Source organism: Psittacula echo (assembly GCF_963264785.1).
Source record: "Psittacula echo genome assembly, chromosome: 1".
NCBI lineage: Eukaryota > Metazoa > Chordata > Aves > Psittaciformes > Psittacidae > Psittacula > Psittacula echo.
Genome location: NC_137735.1, coordinates 161,994,730 through 162,012,204, shown reverse-complemented (window position 1 = coordinate 162,012,204; position 17,475 = coordinate 161,994,730). Strand labels below are relative to the sequence as shown.

General features: G+C 42.6%; 1 protein-coding gene across 4 annotated transcripts in view; it reads right to left on the bottom strand.

Annotated features, from left to right (window-relative positions):
- The window catches only part of CHCHD3 (coiled-coil-helix-coiled-coil-helix domain containing 3), a 154,838-nt gene that overhangs the window by 111,664 nt on the left and 25,699 nt on the right, over positions 1-17,475 (bottom strand). For all 4 annotated transcript variants that reach the window (XM_080624510.1, XM_080624511.1, XM_080624512.1 and 1 more), the window contains exon 3: positions 13,867-13,951. In XM_080624510.1, the coding sequence (XP_080480636.1) occupies positions 13,867-13,951 (85 nt within the window). The remainder of the gene's footprint in view (positions 1-13,866; positions 13,952-17,475) is intronic.

Below are 17,475 nucleotides of genomic sequence, written 5' to 3'. Positions count from 1 at the left end.
CTCTTGCCCAAACACCATGGGCCCTTTGCTGTAAGCTTGCTGCAAGAGGCTGGTCTTGTGAAAGGTGTCCCTGCCCGAGGCAGGGGCTTGGAACTGGAGGAGCTTTAAGGTCCCTTTCAACCCAAACCAGCCTGTGAACCAGTGACAACACAAACTCATCTATGGTCACAATGACTCCTAATACTACAGTGAGCCACTAAAAGGCTTTTCAGACCCTCTGACACTCCTCAGAACTAGCTGACAAAACCACAGTGGTGGGTATGGCCATGCCAGCAAGAGAAGGGATGGAGATATAATGCTGGCTTCCCACAAGCAGGGAGCTCAGGGCAAGACTTGCTAGTTCAACCTTAACCAGCCCACTTAAAATGAATTCAGATATCTCAATGCTACTTTGATGCCAGGTTTGAGGATTTCCTTGGCCATGAACAGTTGTATCCTACCACAGCAAAAGAGCAAAGAATAGGGATGGGACACCCAAAACCGGCACCTATAAAAGCCCTGCCAAAGTTGTATAACCCCACATCTGATCTTTAAACTACTGGTTTCTAAGTACACCATGTGATGAAAAGCCCAGAAAGAAGACCCTGTGCTATACATCTCCGGCTATCACATCTTACTGTTGTTGCGGAACCAATCCCTCAAGGGAATTTCATCACAACGGAGTAAGGGATAGGAGTGCAGGGGAAGTCCCTCACTTCCAACTTTCACCTTTGGTAATAACACGTATCTGTTTTAACAAATTACTATCTGCCCATCTCTTTTTTGTCCCAATTCCACATGTAAAATGGTATTACTGAAGAGTTAAGTGCTGTCTTCTATCCCAGCAGATGAATATGAAAGACCGTATTTAATACTAACCTGCTCATTGATACCAATAATGATGCGAAATATCTACGTCAGAACTGGAAAGACTGAATTTATGTTGTTCATACCCTGTCATCCAAGTTTAGTTTTCGTAGTTACAGACCACCTCTCTTCCTTAAAATGGGATTTCTTGATGTCTTCCAAAAATCAAAGAATCCCAGCCTGTTTTGGGTTGGAAGGGACCTTAAAGCTCACCCACTTCCAACCCCCTGCCACAGGCAGGGACACCTTCCACTGGAGCAGCTTGCTCCAAGCCCCTGTGTCCAACCTGGCTTTGAGCACTGCCAGGGATGGGGCAGCCACAGCTTCTCTGGGCACCCCGTGCCAGCGCCTCAGCACCCTCACAGGGAAGAACTTCTGCCTTATGTCTAATTTCAATCTAGTTTAATAAACGTCTCGGCTCATGACATCCAGTCACAAGTTGTACAGCAAGCATTTTACTGACTTTTCTTCCTTCCTTGCATAGAAGGAAGAAAAAGAAATCTATACTACTTCATAATCAAATTTCATACAATTTAGGCTAAAAAGGTACTTGGTTTATGTTCTTCAGAAACATCCAAGCCTGCCTTACTCACATCTTAAAGCAAGAATCACAAGTCTTTGCCATCTACTCTAATCCACATTCATGTGATCAGGAATGCATCTTACCATACCTACAGAACCAAATACGCCTCAGTAACTTCCTGAAGTACCTTTTTCCTTCAGGGCAACTTTTACTCACAACGGAATTCCTCAACACCCATCTCACCTGACTGAAATTCAGAGTTTTGACAAAAGTGGGATTTTGAAGTAATTTTCATGTATTTGAGTTACATGATTGGGTGGCTGGGAGGGGCTTAATGAAACAAACACAAGGTACATAGTGCTGATCCCAAACATTTCCTTGCATCATCTTACAGTAGTTTTCTTCCTTGACATTACAAATTCATTTTACTGGCAATCCAGCATCTACTGCTGCTGAATAAAGGCAAACATCAGCTAAATCTAAGTAATAAATTACATTATTATCTAGCCCAAAGTAAAACAAATAGATACATATCTACAATTTATAAGGAATTAAACAGTACAACTCATCGGTACGGTCCACTACTCCAAGTATTCCATGTAAATAGATCACTTAAAATGACAGTTTTAATTACAACAAATATAAAGGCTCAATGGAATGGTTTTCACATTCAAGCACAAAACTCTAGTTAAGAGACAAGAGACATTATGCATTACACTGATCATTTATACAGAAAGAAAGTGGGTGTAAAAGTGCTGCTGCAGCAGAGCAGGCTGCTGGCTATACATTTTTCTTTACAGTTGATAGTTTGAGCAAAATCCTTCTAAATCATTAGGAAATACTGTTCCAAGATGTGTCCTGCTATTTACAGGAGGTGATTTAATGAAATACAGTATGCAATGCTATCACTTTTCCATAGTGCTAGTTGAAAAACACACGAGGCATTAACAAAAACCTCAATGTACTGAAGTTTGGATTTACACTTTACAGCATTTAATGCTCTCAACTGCTATATTGCACACAATCCAACACAAAAACCAGCAACTCCTGCCTTTCTAAAGGACTACCTTTTAGGACTTCAGTGCTGAGTTACTGCCATAAAGAAAAATCTATGTACTTGTACTTACTGCAATTCAGTTACCAAGCTGCCAACGATTAAGTCACTCATAACCCCTAAAGCTTCTGCCACTCAAATTCTACATCTTAACTTTTCACCCATCCTTTAAATGCTTGATGATTGTCTCTTATTTTATCAAAAGGGAAGTACGGCCACAGCTCTCACAGAATAATGCTGTCATCTAGGCCAGAAGGGACCTTGTGATCATCTGGGTTAAATGCCCTGCTGCTGTGGTGGAAGTACTCTAAAACCACCTTTGCCTTTTCAGAGAACCACAGACTGATTTGGGTTAGAAGAGACCTCAAAGCTCCTCCAGTTCCAACCCCTGCCACAGGCAGGGACACCTTCCACTAGAGCAGCTTGCTCCAAGCCCCTGTGTCCAACCTGGCCTTGAACACTGCCAGGGATGGGGCAGCCACAGCTTCTCTGGGCACCCTGGGCCAGTGCCTCAGCACCCTCACAGGGAAGTGTTTCTGCCTTAAATCTAACCTTAAATATATGTGAAGTCAGAAGATGCAGCCAGTTTCACTCTCCAGCTACAGCACAACAGAATTAGAAATTTAGGAAGCCAACAAAAGAGCATCTCTGATGGGACAGTCTGTTTCCTGTATCTCCTAAGAAATGCAAAAATACATTAAAAAAGGCATAATAAAACTTTCCTACAGTCTGGAATAAAAAAAGCCATCCTTTTCAGGTCCATTTGCAAATGAGTTCAAGACAACAAAGATAAAACCATTAATTTCATCACATCCACTTGTGACACAGCCCTGTAATGGTGCACAGCATGACCCATGTTGGCCACACTAGCAAGATGAGTAATTTAATTCTCAATCCAGAAGCATTCACTCTGTTGTTTACTTCAAAATATCCATTTACGTCCTTCTTGAGAAACACCTGCAGATGTGAAAGATTCCCATTAAGGGAAAAGCACTTTTTAATTCACAACAGCAGCAACACGCGAAGAGATGTTGAAAAGAAAATACACATTAGTTTGGGGGTTTGATGGCCATTACATGCTCTACTCCAAATTAAGACTCCATTGGAAATCTGAAATTGGGAAACAATTCTCTAGTAAAAGCAAATGCAGGGATTTATCACTTGCAGCCCTTATTTCCAGAGCTCGAAAATTTATTATGCTATCAAAGATTAAACATTTGCTTTCTGTTGCCTGTCAGGGGAATGATTACTTGCCAGTTGTGGTGTCTTTATTACCATCTCCAGGCTGCACAATCTGATGGATCTCCGGTGATCCAAGATAAACTCATTCAAGTCCAAACCATGAACTGTGTCATTTTTCATTACCTCCAGCCAAGCAAAATCAAAATATTTCCTGTTTCAGAGTCCACTCTCAGGAAAATCATCCTCTTCTCTATAAAATGTAGAGGAAACTAAAGAAGTATTAGTCTTTCAAGTTGGAAATGATTGTTAAACTTGAACTCCATGTATGAAGAAATAAATAAAGCATTTCAGTATCAAAAAAAACACAGGAGCATAGGTAGATTTGGGTTAGAAAAGACCTTAAGATCATCCAGTTCCAACCCCCTGCCACGGGCAGGGACACCTTCCACTAGAGCAGCTTGCTCCAAGCCCCTGTGTCCAACCTGGCCTTGAGCACTGCCAGGGATGGGGCAGCCACAGCTTCTCTGGGCACCCTGGGCCAGCGCCTCAGCACCCTCACAGGGAAGAGCTTCTGCCTTAGATCTAACCTGAACTTCTCCTGTTTCAGTTTGAACCCATCACCCCTTGTCCTGTCACTACAGTCCCTGATGAAGAGTCCCTCCCCAGCATCCTTGTAGCCCCCTTCAGATACTGGAAGCTGCTTTGAGGTCTCCACGTAGCTTTCTCTTCTCCAGGCTGAACAGCTCCAATGTTCTCAGCCTGTTTCCATACAGGAGGTGCTCCAGCCCCTGATCATCCTCGTGGCCTCCTCTGGACTTGCTTCAACAGCTCCATGTCCTTCTATACATTCGTACAATAAGAAATTCATTCATTAATGCTGTTTTGCTAATTTTACCCATTGTCCTTCCTCTTTCATGATCTCTGAACATTTCTATACCATATCCCCTCAACTCCAAAAGCTTCCACTGACTAAAACTGAGTACATGTTTACAATGGAAACTGTTCCTCATTTTTGCTTCCTTTGACACTAGCAAGTTTGTTAATGCATTCTGACAGACTCGCACAACATCCAAATCTGTTTTGAACAATACAGTTTAGGCTATGATGCAATATTAATGAATGAATAATGTTTCTGAGTACTGAGTTTCAATATTTAATGAGTGCATGCTGAACACGCCATAGAAAGCTGCGGTTGAATATCACTGTAGCTAACAGGGGATTTGAAAAGATGAGAGACACACCAGGAAAACAACCCTAACCTGAACTGAGGTCTGAGAAGTGTGAAATAGATACTTCTCCTACTCAGTTACTAGTAGCTTATTTTTCACCTGACCTCAAAGTCAGATAAATCATCTGAAGTCCATCTACAAAACATAGCTAAGGAGTAAGATTCAGAAACAAGTTATCTGAAAGGCAATGGCTTTTTCCTCTCAAAAGTCACAGAATAACAACACTAAAAAGTTCTTCTATTTAGAAGTTACTTCCTAGAAATATTTACACATTAATATTCTCTAGATATAGAATCCCAGACTGATTTGGGCTGGAAGGGATCTTAAAGCTTATCCAGTTCCAACCCCCTGCCACAGGCAGGGACACCTTCCACTAGAGCAGCTTGCTCCAAGCCCCTGTGTCCAACCTGGCCTTGAACACTGCCAGGGATGGGGAAAACAGGTCTGAGTCACATCAGATTTGCACAAAGCAGGTGAAGGGGGCTATGCCTAACATTAGTAGCAACCCCAGTCTAAGTTCATTGACAAACTCACTAGAAATGATCGAGAGCTCTCATGATTATGGTGTGTGCAGGAAGAGAGGAGATCAAAGGTACCAGTAACAGTTCCAGTCCCTGTCCCATCCAACACTTTGAAGTAATGCAACTTCTCCAACACACCAGCCCACTGCAAAAGCAAGCTCTTCAAATCCAATCTGATGGACTCCAGAGCCAGGAACCAGCTTCCCACCTTACAGCAGAAGCAAAGTGCAACAAGGTACTTATCAGCACCATTAACCACCACCCCCCCCCAGCTGATTTAGCACAGCTATAACCTAGTAGCCAAGCACCTTCTAACAGCTCAGAGAGAAGTTAAAATAAATGAGGAGGAAGAGGGAAAGAGAGGCCAATTACACACTCACAACATGGGTTGGGAAGGTCTTTTTATCCTCTGATGAGGGCCAGCAGCATCTCTGGAACACACAGATTAATATAATGAAAACAAACACGAACATTACCCCTTTCATGTGGGGGTATTTTGCCTATCTACCTCAAACTGCACGCAGTAATCTGAGAGATTTTCCAATGATCTTAAACTATATTACTGTTACTTTTCTATGCTTGCACTTTTATATTTAACAAGAACTCCACTATTTTATTCCATATCCTCATTTTTCCTCATGGTGAACTACTCCTTAAGGCTGGCCATATACATACATAAAGTAGCACTTCATCCAGTATGAATTCTACTGAAAACATAAAAGTGAGAAGTGATTCCCAAATTTATCCCTAAGCAGCAAGTAAGCTTTTCCCATAATGTTAACTCCTCCCTCCCCAATATGTCCCATCACACACTTGTCTTTTGTCAGTCACAAACCACATGACAATTCACAATCCAGGAGGGCAGTCCACTCTGGGATCTGACCTGGAAGCAGCTCTCTGGAAAGGGACCTGGGGATCCTTGTGGAGACAAGTTCAATAGGAGTGGCCAGCGAGCAGCTGTAGCAAAGAGCCAACAGGATGCTGGGGAACATCAACAAGAGCATCGCCAGCAGAGATAAAGATGTCATTGTCCCGCTCTACTCAGTGCTTGTCAGGCCACACCTCGTTCAGTTTTGGTCCCTGCTCCACAAATAGCTGTGGACAAGCTGGAGAAGGGCCAGAGAAGGGCCACAAAGATGATCCAAAGACTGGGAAGCCGTGTGAGGAAAGCCTGAGAGAGCTGCATGTGTCCAGCCTTGAGAAAAGAAGGCTCAGAGGAGACCTTATCCCCATGTTCCAGTATTTAAAGGGTGGCTACAAAGAAGATGGAGAGTCTCTTTTGATAGGAGTCACATGGGAAATACAAGGGGTGATGGACACAACTTACTGCTGGGGAAATTCTGACTGGACACAAAAGGAACATTTTTCACCACGAGAACAATCAGCTACTGGAATAATCTCCCCAGGGAAGTGGTGGGTTCCCAACATTGGACACTTAAGATTGAGCTGCACGGACACCCTGAGGCATCTAGTCCAGACCATGCTTTGTCTAGATAGGTTGGAGCAGACGATCCTTAAGGTCCCTTTTCAAAGTGGTATTCTATGATTTTTAGATTAGTTCTGGAGATGTCCAGTAGCAGTAACAAGGAAGGTAAGGTATTAAGTGCTTTGCTTTACTCTTTAGGCTGAAGTCTATCATCCAACCCAAGAAAACACTGACCTTACTCTTAACCAAGATGGTTCGTATTGGGTTCCACTTTGCCCTACTCAACCATTTCTTCCCATTCTCTCAATTATCCCATACTTCAAACATTTCTCAAATCAACCATGAGTCCAAGTAATGACATACATTTGAACATGCTCATTCATTTCCCTTGTCCAGCTGCCTTCCAGCCTCAGCACAACATCCATCAATTGAAACTATCTTTGTTAACGGCCATGTTAGTTGGTGTGCAGGTCCTATCAAAAGATCAAAGACACTAATTTCAAAACTCCTAATTCCATCCAGCTCTTCCATTCATCAACAATAATTCCACAGACAGCTTCTTGCTGTGCACTGCAATACGGATACTGACTTAACAGTCTGATGCCTGCTCATGCCCTGTAGAAGAGGGTTGAGTTCACTTCCTTAAGATACTTAGGTTGTGGTGGGGTTTTTAGGGGGTGAGTGTTGGGTGCTGAGAGGAGAGAAGGTGAGTAAGGGGGAGGGAAGGTTGTTTAATGAGATTTAATAATTACACTTCATAAAGCCACTGTTTTTAAAATATGTGCATATAGAGCAGCATTATACGAAGACAGAATAGAGGAACAAATCTCTACATTTATGCCAGAGGCATAATCACTGAATATCACTCCTCCTGGGATCTGCAAAGGCAGTCATGAAATTATGACAATATTAATTATCCCTTAAGATGAAGTGACAGTTATAAAATTTATTAGTATTATTAAGTGTTTCTCTGCTACATCTACTCATATCATCTGATGGGGCCTACGAGGATGCTGGAGAGAGACTCCTTATCAGAGACTGCAGTGATAGGACAAGGGGTGATGGGTTCGAACAAACAGGGGAAGTTCAGGTTGGAGATAAGGCAGAAGCTCTTCCCTGTGAGGGTGCTGAGGCGCTGGCCCAGGGTGCCCAGAGAAGCTGTGGCTGCCCCAGCCCTGGCAGTGCTCAAGGCCAGGTTGGACACAGGGGCTTGGAGCAAGCTGCTCTAGTGGAAGGTGTCCCTGCCCGTGGCAGGGGGTTGGAACTGGATGAGCTTTAAGGTCCTTTCCAACCCAAATCAGTCTGGGGTTCCATGATTTGCTACTTTACAAAACAAAGGAGCTCAGCTGTTTGAAAGCAAAGGTTTGTTTAAAACTGCCAAGAGGGGGAAATAGTTTCTCTCCTCCCTACCTGAATCTAAAACTATGAAGCAATATTATTTTTGTTACTGTTCTCTCCAAATAAATTCCCTGGTTTAAAGTCATTTTCCCATCTCTTCTCGAAATAAACTTAAAGATGAAGCTTGGAATACAAGTTGTCAGTTGATATGCCAACTTTCAAATTCAAAGTGAAAAATAATCCCTTGAAATTGGAGTTTATAAAGGTAGGAGTGAATTATAGCACTGCCTCCTCCAATTTCCACTTCCCGTCTCCAAGATTCAGCTCTGTATATGCCGAGAACAAGACATAATGTTATTAATGGAGAATCAGAGCAGCAGGAATCCTGGAGAGTAACTCTAACATTGCCAAATAGCATCCAGCCTGGCCTTGAATGTCTCCAGGGATGATGATGCACCTCCTCTCTGGGAAACCCATGCCAGTGCTTTAGCACCCTCACTGTAGAGAATTTATTCCTCACATCCAGCCTGAACCTCTCCTCTGTCAGTATGAAAGCATCACCCCTCAACCATGCACTCAGCTTTCATGGGTTTAGAAAGGTACAATGCAACCACATTCAGAAGGGGACTTACACTTCCATGAGGGAATTATCCTCCCAACAGAAGGCTGTCCAAAGAGACATCAGTAGCAACAGCTCTCCTGATCACAGTACTTGTTTATAGGTACATCTCTAATCAAACCCGAAGTGTCTTCACCCTTAAATCTTGGCTGCTTCCCTTGCCCACAGAGGGACAGTTTTCACTCAGCCTGACCCTTCTCACTCCCTCTTATCCTGTGAGGGAGCAGGATTATTACTCCATAATCCTCCAGATTTCACTAATATTGTATCTATTCAAGAATATATTCACTTTAAATCTTTTCATGTGTGTGAGATCAGATAAGGGAAACTTCTGCTGTGAGAGGGGAAAAAGAACCCAACCTTTGAGCTTTGCATGACAAGGCAAGGGGATCAGGAAGAGTTCAATCTGTGGAAGCAAGGCCACAACTTGCTGCTGTCTCCATGTGTCATACCATGTGTTGCCAACCCTGAGACTCAAGTGGCCTTTTGGACATTCAAAATAGGTATATAAAAACATCATTATGTTTTTAGAATGTTAGTTACACCCACCAAACTGCTCTGTGTTGTCTTGGTAAATGAACAGCACTCACCACTGCTCAGCACTCTCCGATTTCACACTCAGAAAAAGCTTCTCTATCTTACTGACTATTTTAATTCACCTCTTCACTAACTTTACATCTTCAGATACGGAAAGAGAGAGTCATGCACACATACATCACATTCAGAGACAAGAGGCCCTTATAAGATGTCACGTCGGCCTTTCTGTCCAGTTTAGATGCAATTTCATAAAATCCCAGAATGGTTTGGGTTGGAAAGGACCTGAAAGCTCATCCAGTTCCAACCCCCTGCCATGGGCAGGGGCACCTTTCACTAGAGCAGGTTGCTTCAAGCCCCATCCAACGTGGCCTTGAACACTGCCAGGGATGGGGCAGATTTGTGCCTTATTTCTATCTTCCAAAGTCCTGTTTATCACTATAAAATATCCAAGCTTTCCTCTCTCAAATCAATAGCTGGGGTTTACTTAGACACACTTGTCATATTACACAAAGGTTAAGCTTCTCAGCATTTGTGAACACAAGTCATAGTGTATAAAGGTGTATGAACAATGACAGCATAATTATCCACAGACTACATCAATGCAGCAGTACTGACAACAGAGCTTTACTTCAGTAGTCCTTCTCACTGCAGTGTGTCCAACCTGGCCTTGAACACTGCCAGGGATGGGGCAGCCACAGCTTCTCTGGGCACCCTGGGCCAGCGCCTCAGCACCCTCACAGGGAACAGCTTCTGCCTAAGAGCTCATCTCAGTCTCCCCTCTGGCAGCTTAAAGCCGTTCCCCTTGTTCTGTCCCTACAGTCCCTTGTCCAAAGCCCCTCTCCAGGTTTCCTGCAGCCCCTTTAGGCACTGGAGCTGCTCTAAGGTCTCCCCTTCAGGAGCCTTCTCTTCTCCAGGCTGACCCAGCCCAGCTCTCTCAGCCTGGCTCCAGAGCAGAGCTGCTCCAGCCCTCGCAGCATCTCCATGGCCTCCTCTGCACTCACTCCAAAAGCTCCACGTCCCTCTTGTGTTGGGGGCCAGACAAAGGAACTTCATCCTTACATTGAATGACCAGGCAAGCTTTGATGCAAAGCTGTTGTACCAACTCTTCCACTCCTAAATGAGATTATCAATTGGGTAATACCTTTAAATGCCTGTGGTTTGGATTTTTTGTGACAGTGCCAGATTTTTTGTGACTTGTGCCAGAAGATTTTAAACTCTTACTCTTGACTTATACCAGAAGTCCAAACCATTATAATGACTTTACTGCTTTCAAGTATTTAAAATCATAGAATAGTTAGGGTTCGAAAGGACGTTAAGATCATCCCGTTCCAACCCCTGCCATGGGCAAGGACACCTCACACTAAATCACTTCACCCAAGGCTCTGTCCAACCTGGCTTTGAACACCGCCAGGGATGGAGCATTCACAACTTCCTTGGGCAACCCATTCCAGTGCCTCACCACCCTCACAGGGAAGAACTTCCTTATATTCAATCTAAACTTCTCCTCTTTAAGTTTGAACCCGTTACCCCTCGTCCTGTCACTCCAGTCCCTAATGAAGAGTCCCTCCCAGCATCCTTATTTCCAGCTTTCTGTCCCACTGTCAGCAGTAGAGGAGATGTAATCTTCCAGGCTGTTTTCTCACTTAATCTAAACAGCATCAAGAGGTCCCTGTGGCAGGAGACTCCATTACAAGTGTCTGCAAACACAGTAGCTTTCTGTCCCCCATGAGAAGAACACTCCAAGAAAAAGCCAGTCTCCCAGTTCAACACAGGTAATTCCCTAGGAAAACAGTAGTTTCAGAAGAAAATAGATCTACCTCCAAAAGTTCTCATGGAATTTAGTGCATTATCCATACGAAATGAAGATCCATTAATATGCTCTTCATAAATTTACTCACTAGAATGAATATTCTAAATCAATCATTTTCTTTTTCTTCTCTCCTGCCAGTAAACTAGAATAAACATGTTATTAAACAGAAATCAATAGTGAGCTTGAAAATATACAGTAGCACAGAAAAAGGTCAAGCCCTGCTATTGATTTTAATACAATATTTTTGGTGCGTAGTTTCCCCAAAAGGTTTTTCTCCAATCTCGTGTTTCATTCTTCTCTCACTTTACATTTTCACTGGTGGATTTGCTGCTCTCTTCTGCAAACGCTGTCTAAACCAACAAGTTGCCTAAGAGCTTGTCATCAATGCAATGTACTGCTGAGACATGACAAAACAAGGTCGGGGGGAAGCACTCACACACATCTGAGTATCAATTAAACCTTAAAGTGAATTGCAGCTATGGAGGGACCCTCCCCCAAGCACAACACCAAACACAAAAACACATACAGAAGGTAATGGCTGCAATCTCAGCACCTACCACAGCGAGCCACCTTTGTGCACCAGCATGTACGTGGCTTTAAAAGCCAATTTAGAGTTTAGAGAGATTTTCTTTAAACAGATGAGGATGTTTAGAACTAGAGAGGTTGCAGTAAGTTATCCAGCTAATGACAGCTAAAATGCCACACACCATATGGAGCCCAGCTAGCCAAATAGAACAGACTCCAGCAATTCATTACTAGGGAGTGTTTGAAACTCTATCATCTGTATTACTAAAGAAAAGCATTTTTCCTGTGGCTTTCAAAACAAAAGTTGCCAAAGTCATCATAGGAGACTACAGAGTCAAAACACAGGAGAGCTTAACAGTTATGAAAAGAATTGCAGAATGGTTTGGGTCAGAAAGGACCTTAAAGCTCATCCAGTTCCAATCCCTGCCACAGGCAGGGACACCTTCCACTAGAGCAGCTTGCTCCAAGCCCGTGTCCAACCTGGCCTTGAACACTGCCAGGGATGGGGCAGCCACAGCTTCTCCGAGCACCCTGTGCCAGCGCCTCAGCACCCTCACAGGGAAGAGCTTCTGCCTTATCTCCAACCTGAACTTGCCCTGTTTCAGTTTGAACCCATCACCCCTTGTCCTATTCACTACAGTCCCTGATGAAGAGTCCCTCTCCAGCATCCTTGCAGCCCCCTTCAGACACTGGAAGCTGCTTTGAGGTCTCCAAGCAGCTTCTCTTCTCCAGGCTGAACAGCCCCAACTTTCTCAGCTTGTCATTTTATTCATTTTCTAAACTATCATTTCTTTTGACAGTTTACATTTCAAATGCACAGATTCTTCAACCTAATTTTAAGACACACAAAGGTTTTACAGGAGCATTTTAATATGTAACATCTTCCCCACTAATCTTTAGTCAAATAAAGGGAACATTGCCAGCACGACTCCCTATACAATATAACATCAGGAATATGACATGCCAGTCTGCTCCATACCTTTCACAGCCCAATGCACTACCCATGAAACCTGCATTATTGAATACTTAATGGAAGTTACTGAAAGGAGTCAAATGGCAAAACACTGGAGTTACAAAACAAAACATTTCCATGTCGTAATCACATTTTGCTCAACTCTTGAGCAGTCAACACGAAACTTAAATCTAACCCAAGTTTTCCTGTCAAAGCCCAGTTCAAAAGAGGACAGATTTCACTGTAACATATTGATTTCCTTTATTGCTGACTCAAAAAGAAGCCTGGTTTTTTTTTCTGGGACATTTATATAGTTCTATCTAATTATAGACTCCATCAACCTAACTCAATTAAACAGGAATATAATGATGTGTAGGAAACAACTGAGATATATGCAGACAGTTTAAATAGTACTAATTACATTCTCATTTCTTTAATCCATCATAATGAGCCTTTCTTCCCATTCTCAGAACAGAGGACAATGTGGAGGTTAATATTTATATTCAGTGTGTAATCATCTATACAGGAAAATCAGTGCAATAAAGTACAAATGAACTCACAAGTCAGTTCATTGCGCAGCCAACTCAATTCCACACTCCAACAGGATTTTTTCCATTGATAATAAAGACACAGTACCATAGCAGACATTGTAGAATATGCTTCTGAACTGCTGCATCCAAAATCTGCCACAGCGTTCTGTATGACCCTAACCAGTCTTTCACATAACATCTGAGAAAACATGCTTAAGAAAGTCCTGTTTCAATATACAGGAGGATATTGAAAGACTTTTCTACTAGTAAACTGTTGTAATTCAGTACTTTCTATCCTCAAAGCACTATAAAGCAGTTCAAAACATACTCCAGCTCACAGAAATACTTAGAATTCACAGAAAGAAGAATTACCATTTCTATTGCTGTTAGGATATACCTTTTGATCACACGGATGGGTTACAGGTAACCCACCTCTGCATTGCTCTCAAGCTATTTCCGTCTCTCCACCACAAAGTGAATATTTGGACTCAAAAGAAAATCAAAGATTGAGTTTAAGAGACTGCAAAAAGAGTGAGGCTCATGAGGTCAAAAGGGATTTAAAGCCACATTTTGTATCAGCTCTTGCAAGGAAACTTCAGTTAATTTGTTGGTTTAACATGTATTTAATATCAAAACTTGATATATTAGCCAAATGTCTTACCTACCATTTTGTCTTATGGCACAGAATTCAACTAGTTACAGTAAGTAAATAAGGAACAGTAATAAAGGCATTGAGTACACATTTGTGTTCAAGACTGTGATTAACAAACCAACCTTCTCTTTTGAGCTTCAGAGTCTCTCCTGGCTCGTTCTAATGCCAGTTCTTCAGCTATTCTCTTCTTCAGTTGCTCATCAATAACTACAATTAAAAGAAAATGAAAAGAAATGTTAACATAATTCTAATTAGAGAAACAACTACATAATACAGTGCTGGTTTATTTTCTTCTTTCTAAACCAGTTGCAGTGCTTACCCACTTTTCAAGATTAAGATACACTAGACAGCCTTTAAAAACTACTCTTATTTAACAACTTTCCTCTCAGCAGAATCTTTCAAAGACTAAAAACCATACAGTATATGTTAAATTGTATAGTATCACTTGTCCTAGTGATAGGAAAAGGGGTAAAGGGTTAAAACTGAAACAGGGGAAGTTTAGATCAGATATAACGAAGCAATTCCTTACTGTGAGGGTGGTGAGGCACTGGAATGGGTTGCCCAGGGAAGTTGTGAATGCTCCATCCCTGGCGGTGTTCAAGGCCAGGTTGGACAGAGCCTTGGGCGACATGCTTTAGTGTGAGGCGTCCTTGCCCATGGCAGGGGGGTTGGAACTGGATGATCTTAAGGTCCTTTCCAACCCTAACTGTTCTATGATTCTATGATTCTAAACTAAATACATTTTTCTTATGAAATATGCCTTTATAAAGTAAAATTGGGGAGGATGCGATTGAGACCTAAACAGTAAAGTCATAAGATTCTGGGGTTTATTCATATGGAACCAAGAGAAACATCTTCCTGTGCAATGAATCAAGTACTTTTAGATGTATATTTTACCCAAAAAAAGTATTTACAACATGCTAAATATCCATACTTCCTGTTAGAAAGAGATTTTGCCTCAAATTCTCCCAATCTGGTTTAAACAAGCAGACACGGAAAGAATCTTTTCTTCACTTAGATGACGTCAGATGAGCCAGTTGAAAGGCTGGTTAAGAACTCAAAGAGAAGCAGCTTCAAGTGTATGAACAAACTTTTCAACATAGAAGTAGGAAAGCAGAAGAGCCATTAACCCTACGCACTTGAAAAACACCTGTAAAGCTACCAAACTCCGTTCAACAAGGTTTTGAAACACAAACCAAGTCCATTCCTAACTCTTTGATATTCAAGGGCTCAGTCATACAAACGACTACACTGATACTATTCAGCATTCACTATCTCTACATCCATAAGCAATTGCTTATTTCTGAGCCAAAGAGATCAGTAGTAGTTTGTTGTTACTTCCTTTAATAGAAGTTGTGGCAATACAAGTTTCCATAGATTCTCAGAAGAAAACATTGTGAAAAGGTGTTTCAACCTAAGAAAAAGCCAACAAAGAAAAATTTTGGAGATGTTTTATCTCTACCAAATATTAAGTGACACACACACAGCAGGAAGTAAAGAAAGGAGAAAGGAAACAGTCATCTAGTAAAAAATAATAACATTTTCCAATTGGGAACATATAATAGCTTGATAGCCGGAAGTTATGCCAACTTCACTGGAAAGGCATGAACCTCCATCATTCCCCCAGGTCCTATATCCCTACAGGCCCTTGTCCAAAGCCCCTCTCCAGGTTTCCTGCAGCCCCTTTAGGCACTGGAGCTGCTCTAAGGTCTCCCCTTCAGGAGCCTTCTCTTCTCCAGGCTGACCCAGCCCAGCTCTCTCAGCCTGGCTCCAGAGCAGAGCTGCTCCAGCCCTCGCAGCATCTCCATGGCCTCCTCTGCACTCACTCCAACAGCTCCACGTCCCTCTTGTGCTGCTGCCCCAGAGCTGGATCAGGACTGCAGGGGGGGTCTCCCCAGAGCACAGCAGAGGGGCAGGACCCCCTCCCTGAGCTGCTGCTCACGCTCTGGGGGTGCAGCCCAGGACATGGGGAGGTTCTGGGCTCAAGCGCACACTGAAGCCAGGTCATGGGGAGTTTCTCCACACCCAGCATCCCCACATCCTTCTCCTCAGGGCTGCTCTCAGTCCAGTCTCCCCTACCCTTTGTTAGTGCTGAGGTTTTCCTCTACTCAGGCGTAGAACCTTGGACTTGGCCTTGTTTAACTCCATGAGGTTCATATGGGCTGACCTCAAGGTCCTACTGCTAAAACAAGTAATCTCACTCTAAAACGCCAATCACCTGAGTGTGATACAGATATTTAATTCAGGGCAATACAACCCTCATCTGTCTTCAGAATCAGGAACAAAACCACTTCCTTAGGTAACTAGAAACCAGACAACTACTTTTTCAAGCACTATAATGTGAAGCAATTGCAATACAACAAGCAGTCCCCTCAGGGATAACATTTGTATAAAATATTTATGTATAGAGACAGCACTCAAAAACTGTTGCCAGTTGGAAACTTGTAGAGATACTGGGGCTGAGGGGCAAAAACCATCACCCTCCTTTTTGCACCAAGCTGATAGTTACAGTATTTGCCCAGAAAGTAGAACATCTGGAATTTAGACTCTCCTAAGCTGGACAGGTTTGAGTCCATGTATACTTCAGTGAAAAGCTCCAACACCAAGCTACCATATAATTTCAGCAGATAAACCATTCATTTCCTTGTTCTTTGACAAATACAGCTAAAGAAAAAGTATCTTAAAGAGTTCTAGTGATTAGAAGGCATACCTGAGACAGACTTCAATTTTAGGACCCTCTTTTGGAACCAGTTGTTTTACGTTTGGCAGCAATCAGGTTTTACGAACTAGAGACATGAAATGACCTCTGCTCTAGGAGTTGGCTTTACCTGCAAATATTATCCAACATCATTAGCCCATGTTCCCATTAGAGTTAATAGATTCCAGTGTTCAATTCTTCTCATCCTAATGCAGACTTATGAAATAGTGAATTTTATGAATGAATGAAGCAGCTTCATCAACTATAGGGGAGTCTTGGCCAAGTAATTCAGTTATAAACATCTTAAGTCAAGTAGAATGAATCGATATCCATCTGGCAGATGCAGCCAATGCTTAGATGACAGAAAGAGTTGCCTTGGGGAATGGTGAGGGATCACTTGTGAACAGCAAGTGAGACCCCAGCCTAAAAATGCATTAATATATGTGAAAATTCAGAGGTAAATATGAATCTTTAACAGATTATGATCACAAGCACCAGATGAAAAAGCAAAACCCCATTTAAAGGGACTATCTCTACTATTAACACTGCTCCATTATTCTCTGCTCTGAGGCTATGTGAGGATACTCTGAGAAGACTCTGCAGCACACATTCATCTCCCCATGCCCCAGTAAGCATCACAAGCCTAAGTGTTAAGGTTCTACATTTGTCCACTCAGAAATGATTAAGCTGTCATAAAAGCAAAGAATTGATTCAATACCACAGTTAGCTTATTCACAGAACAATCTGAAAGCCTGAGATCAAGTGTTTCTTACTGCAGCTCAACCCAAATACCTCAATAAGGGATTGTGGTGATAGGACAAGAAGCAATGGATTTAAACTGAAACAGGAAGTTTGGGTTAGATGTAGGGAAGAAGTTCTTTCCTGTGAGGGTGCTGAGGCGCTGGCACAGGGTGCCCAGAGAAGCTGTGGCTGCCCCATCCCTGGCAGTGTTCAAGGCCAGGTTGGACACAGGGGCTTGGAGCAACCTGCTCTAGTGGAAGGTGTCCCTGCGTGTGGCAGGGGCTGTAACTGG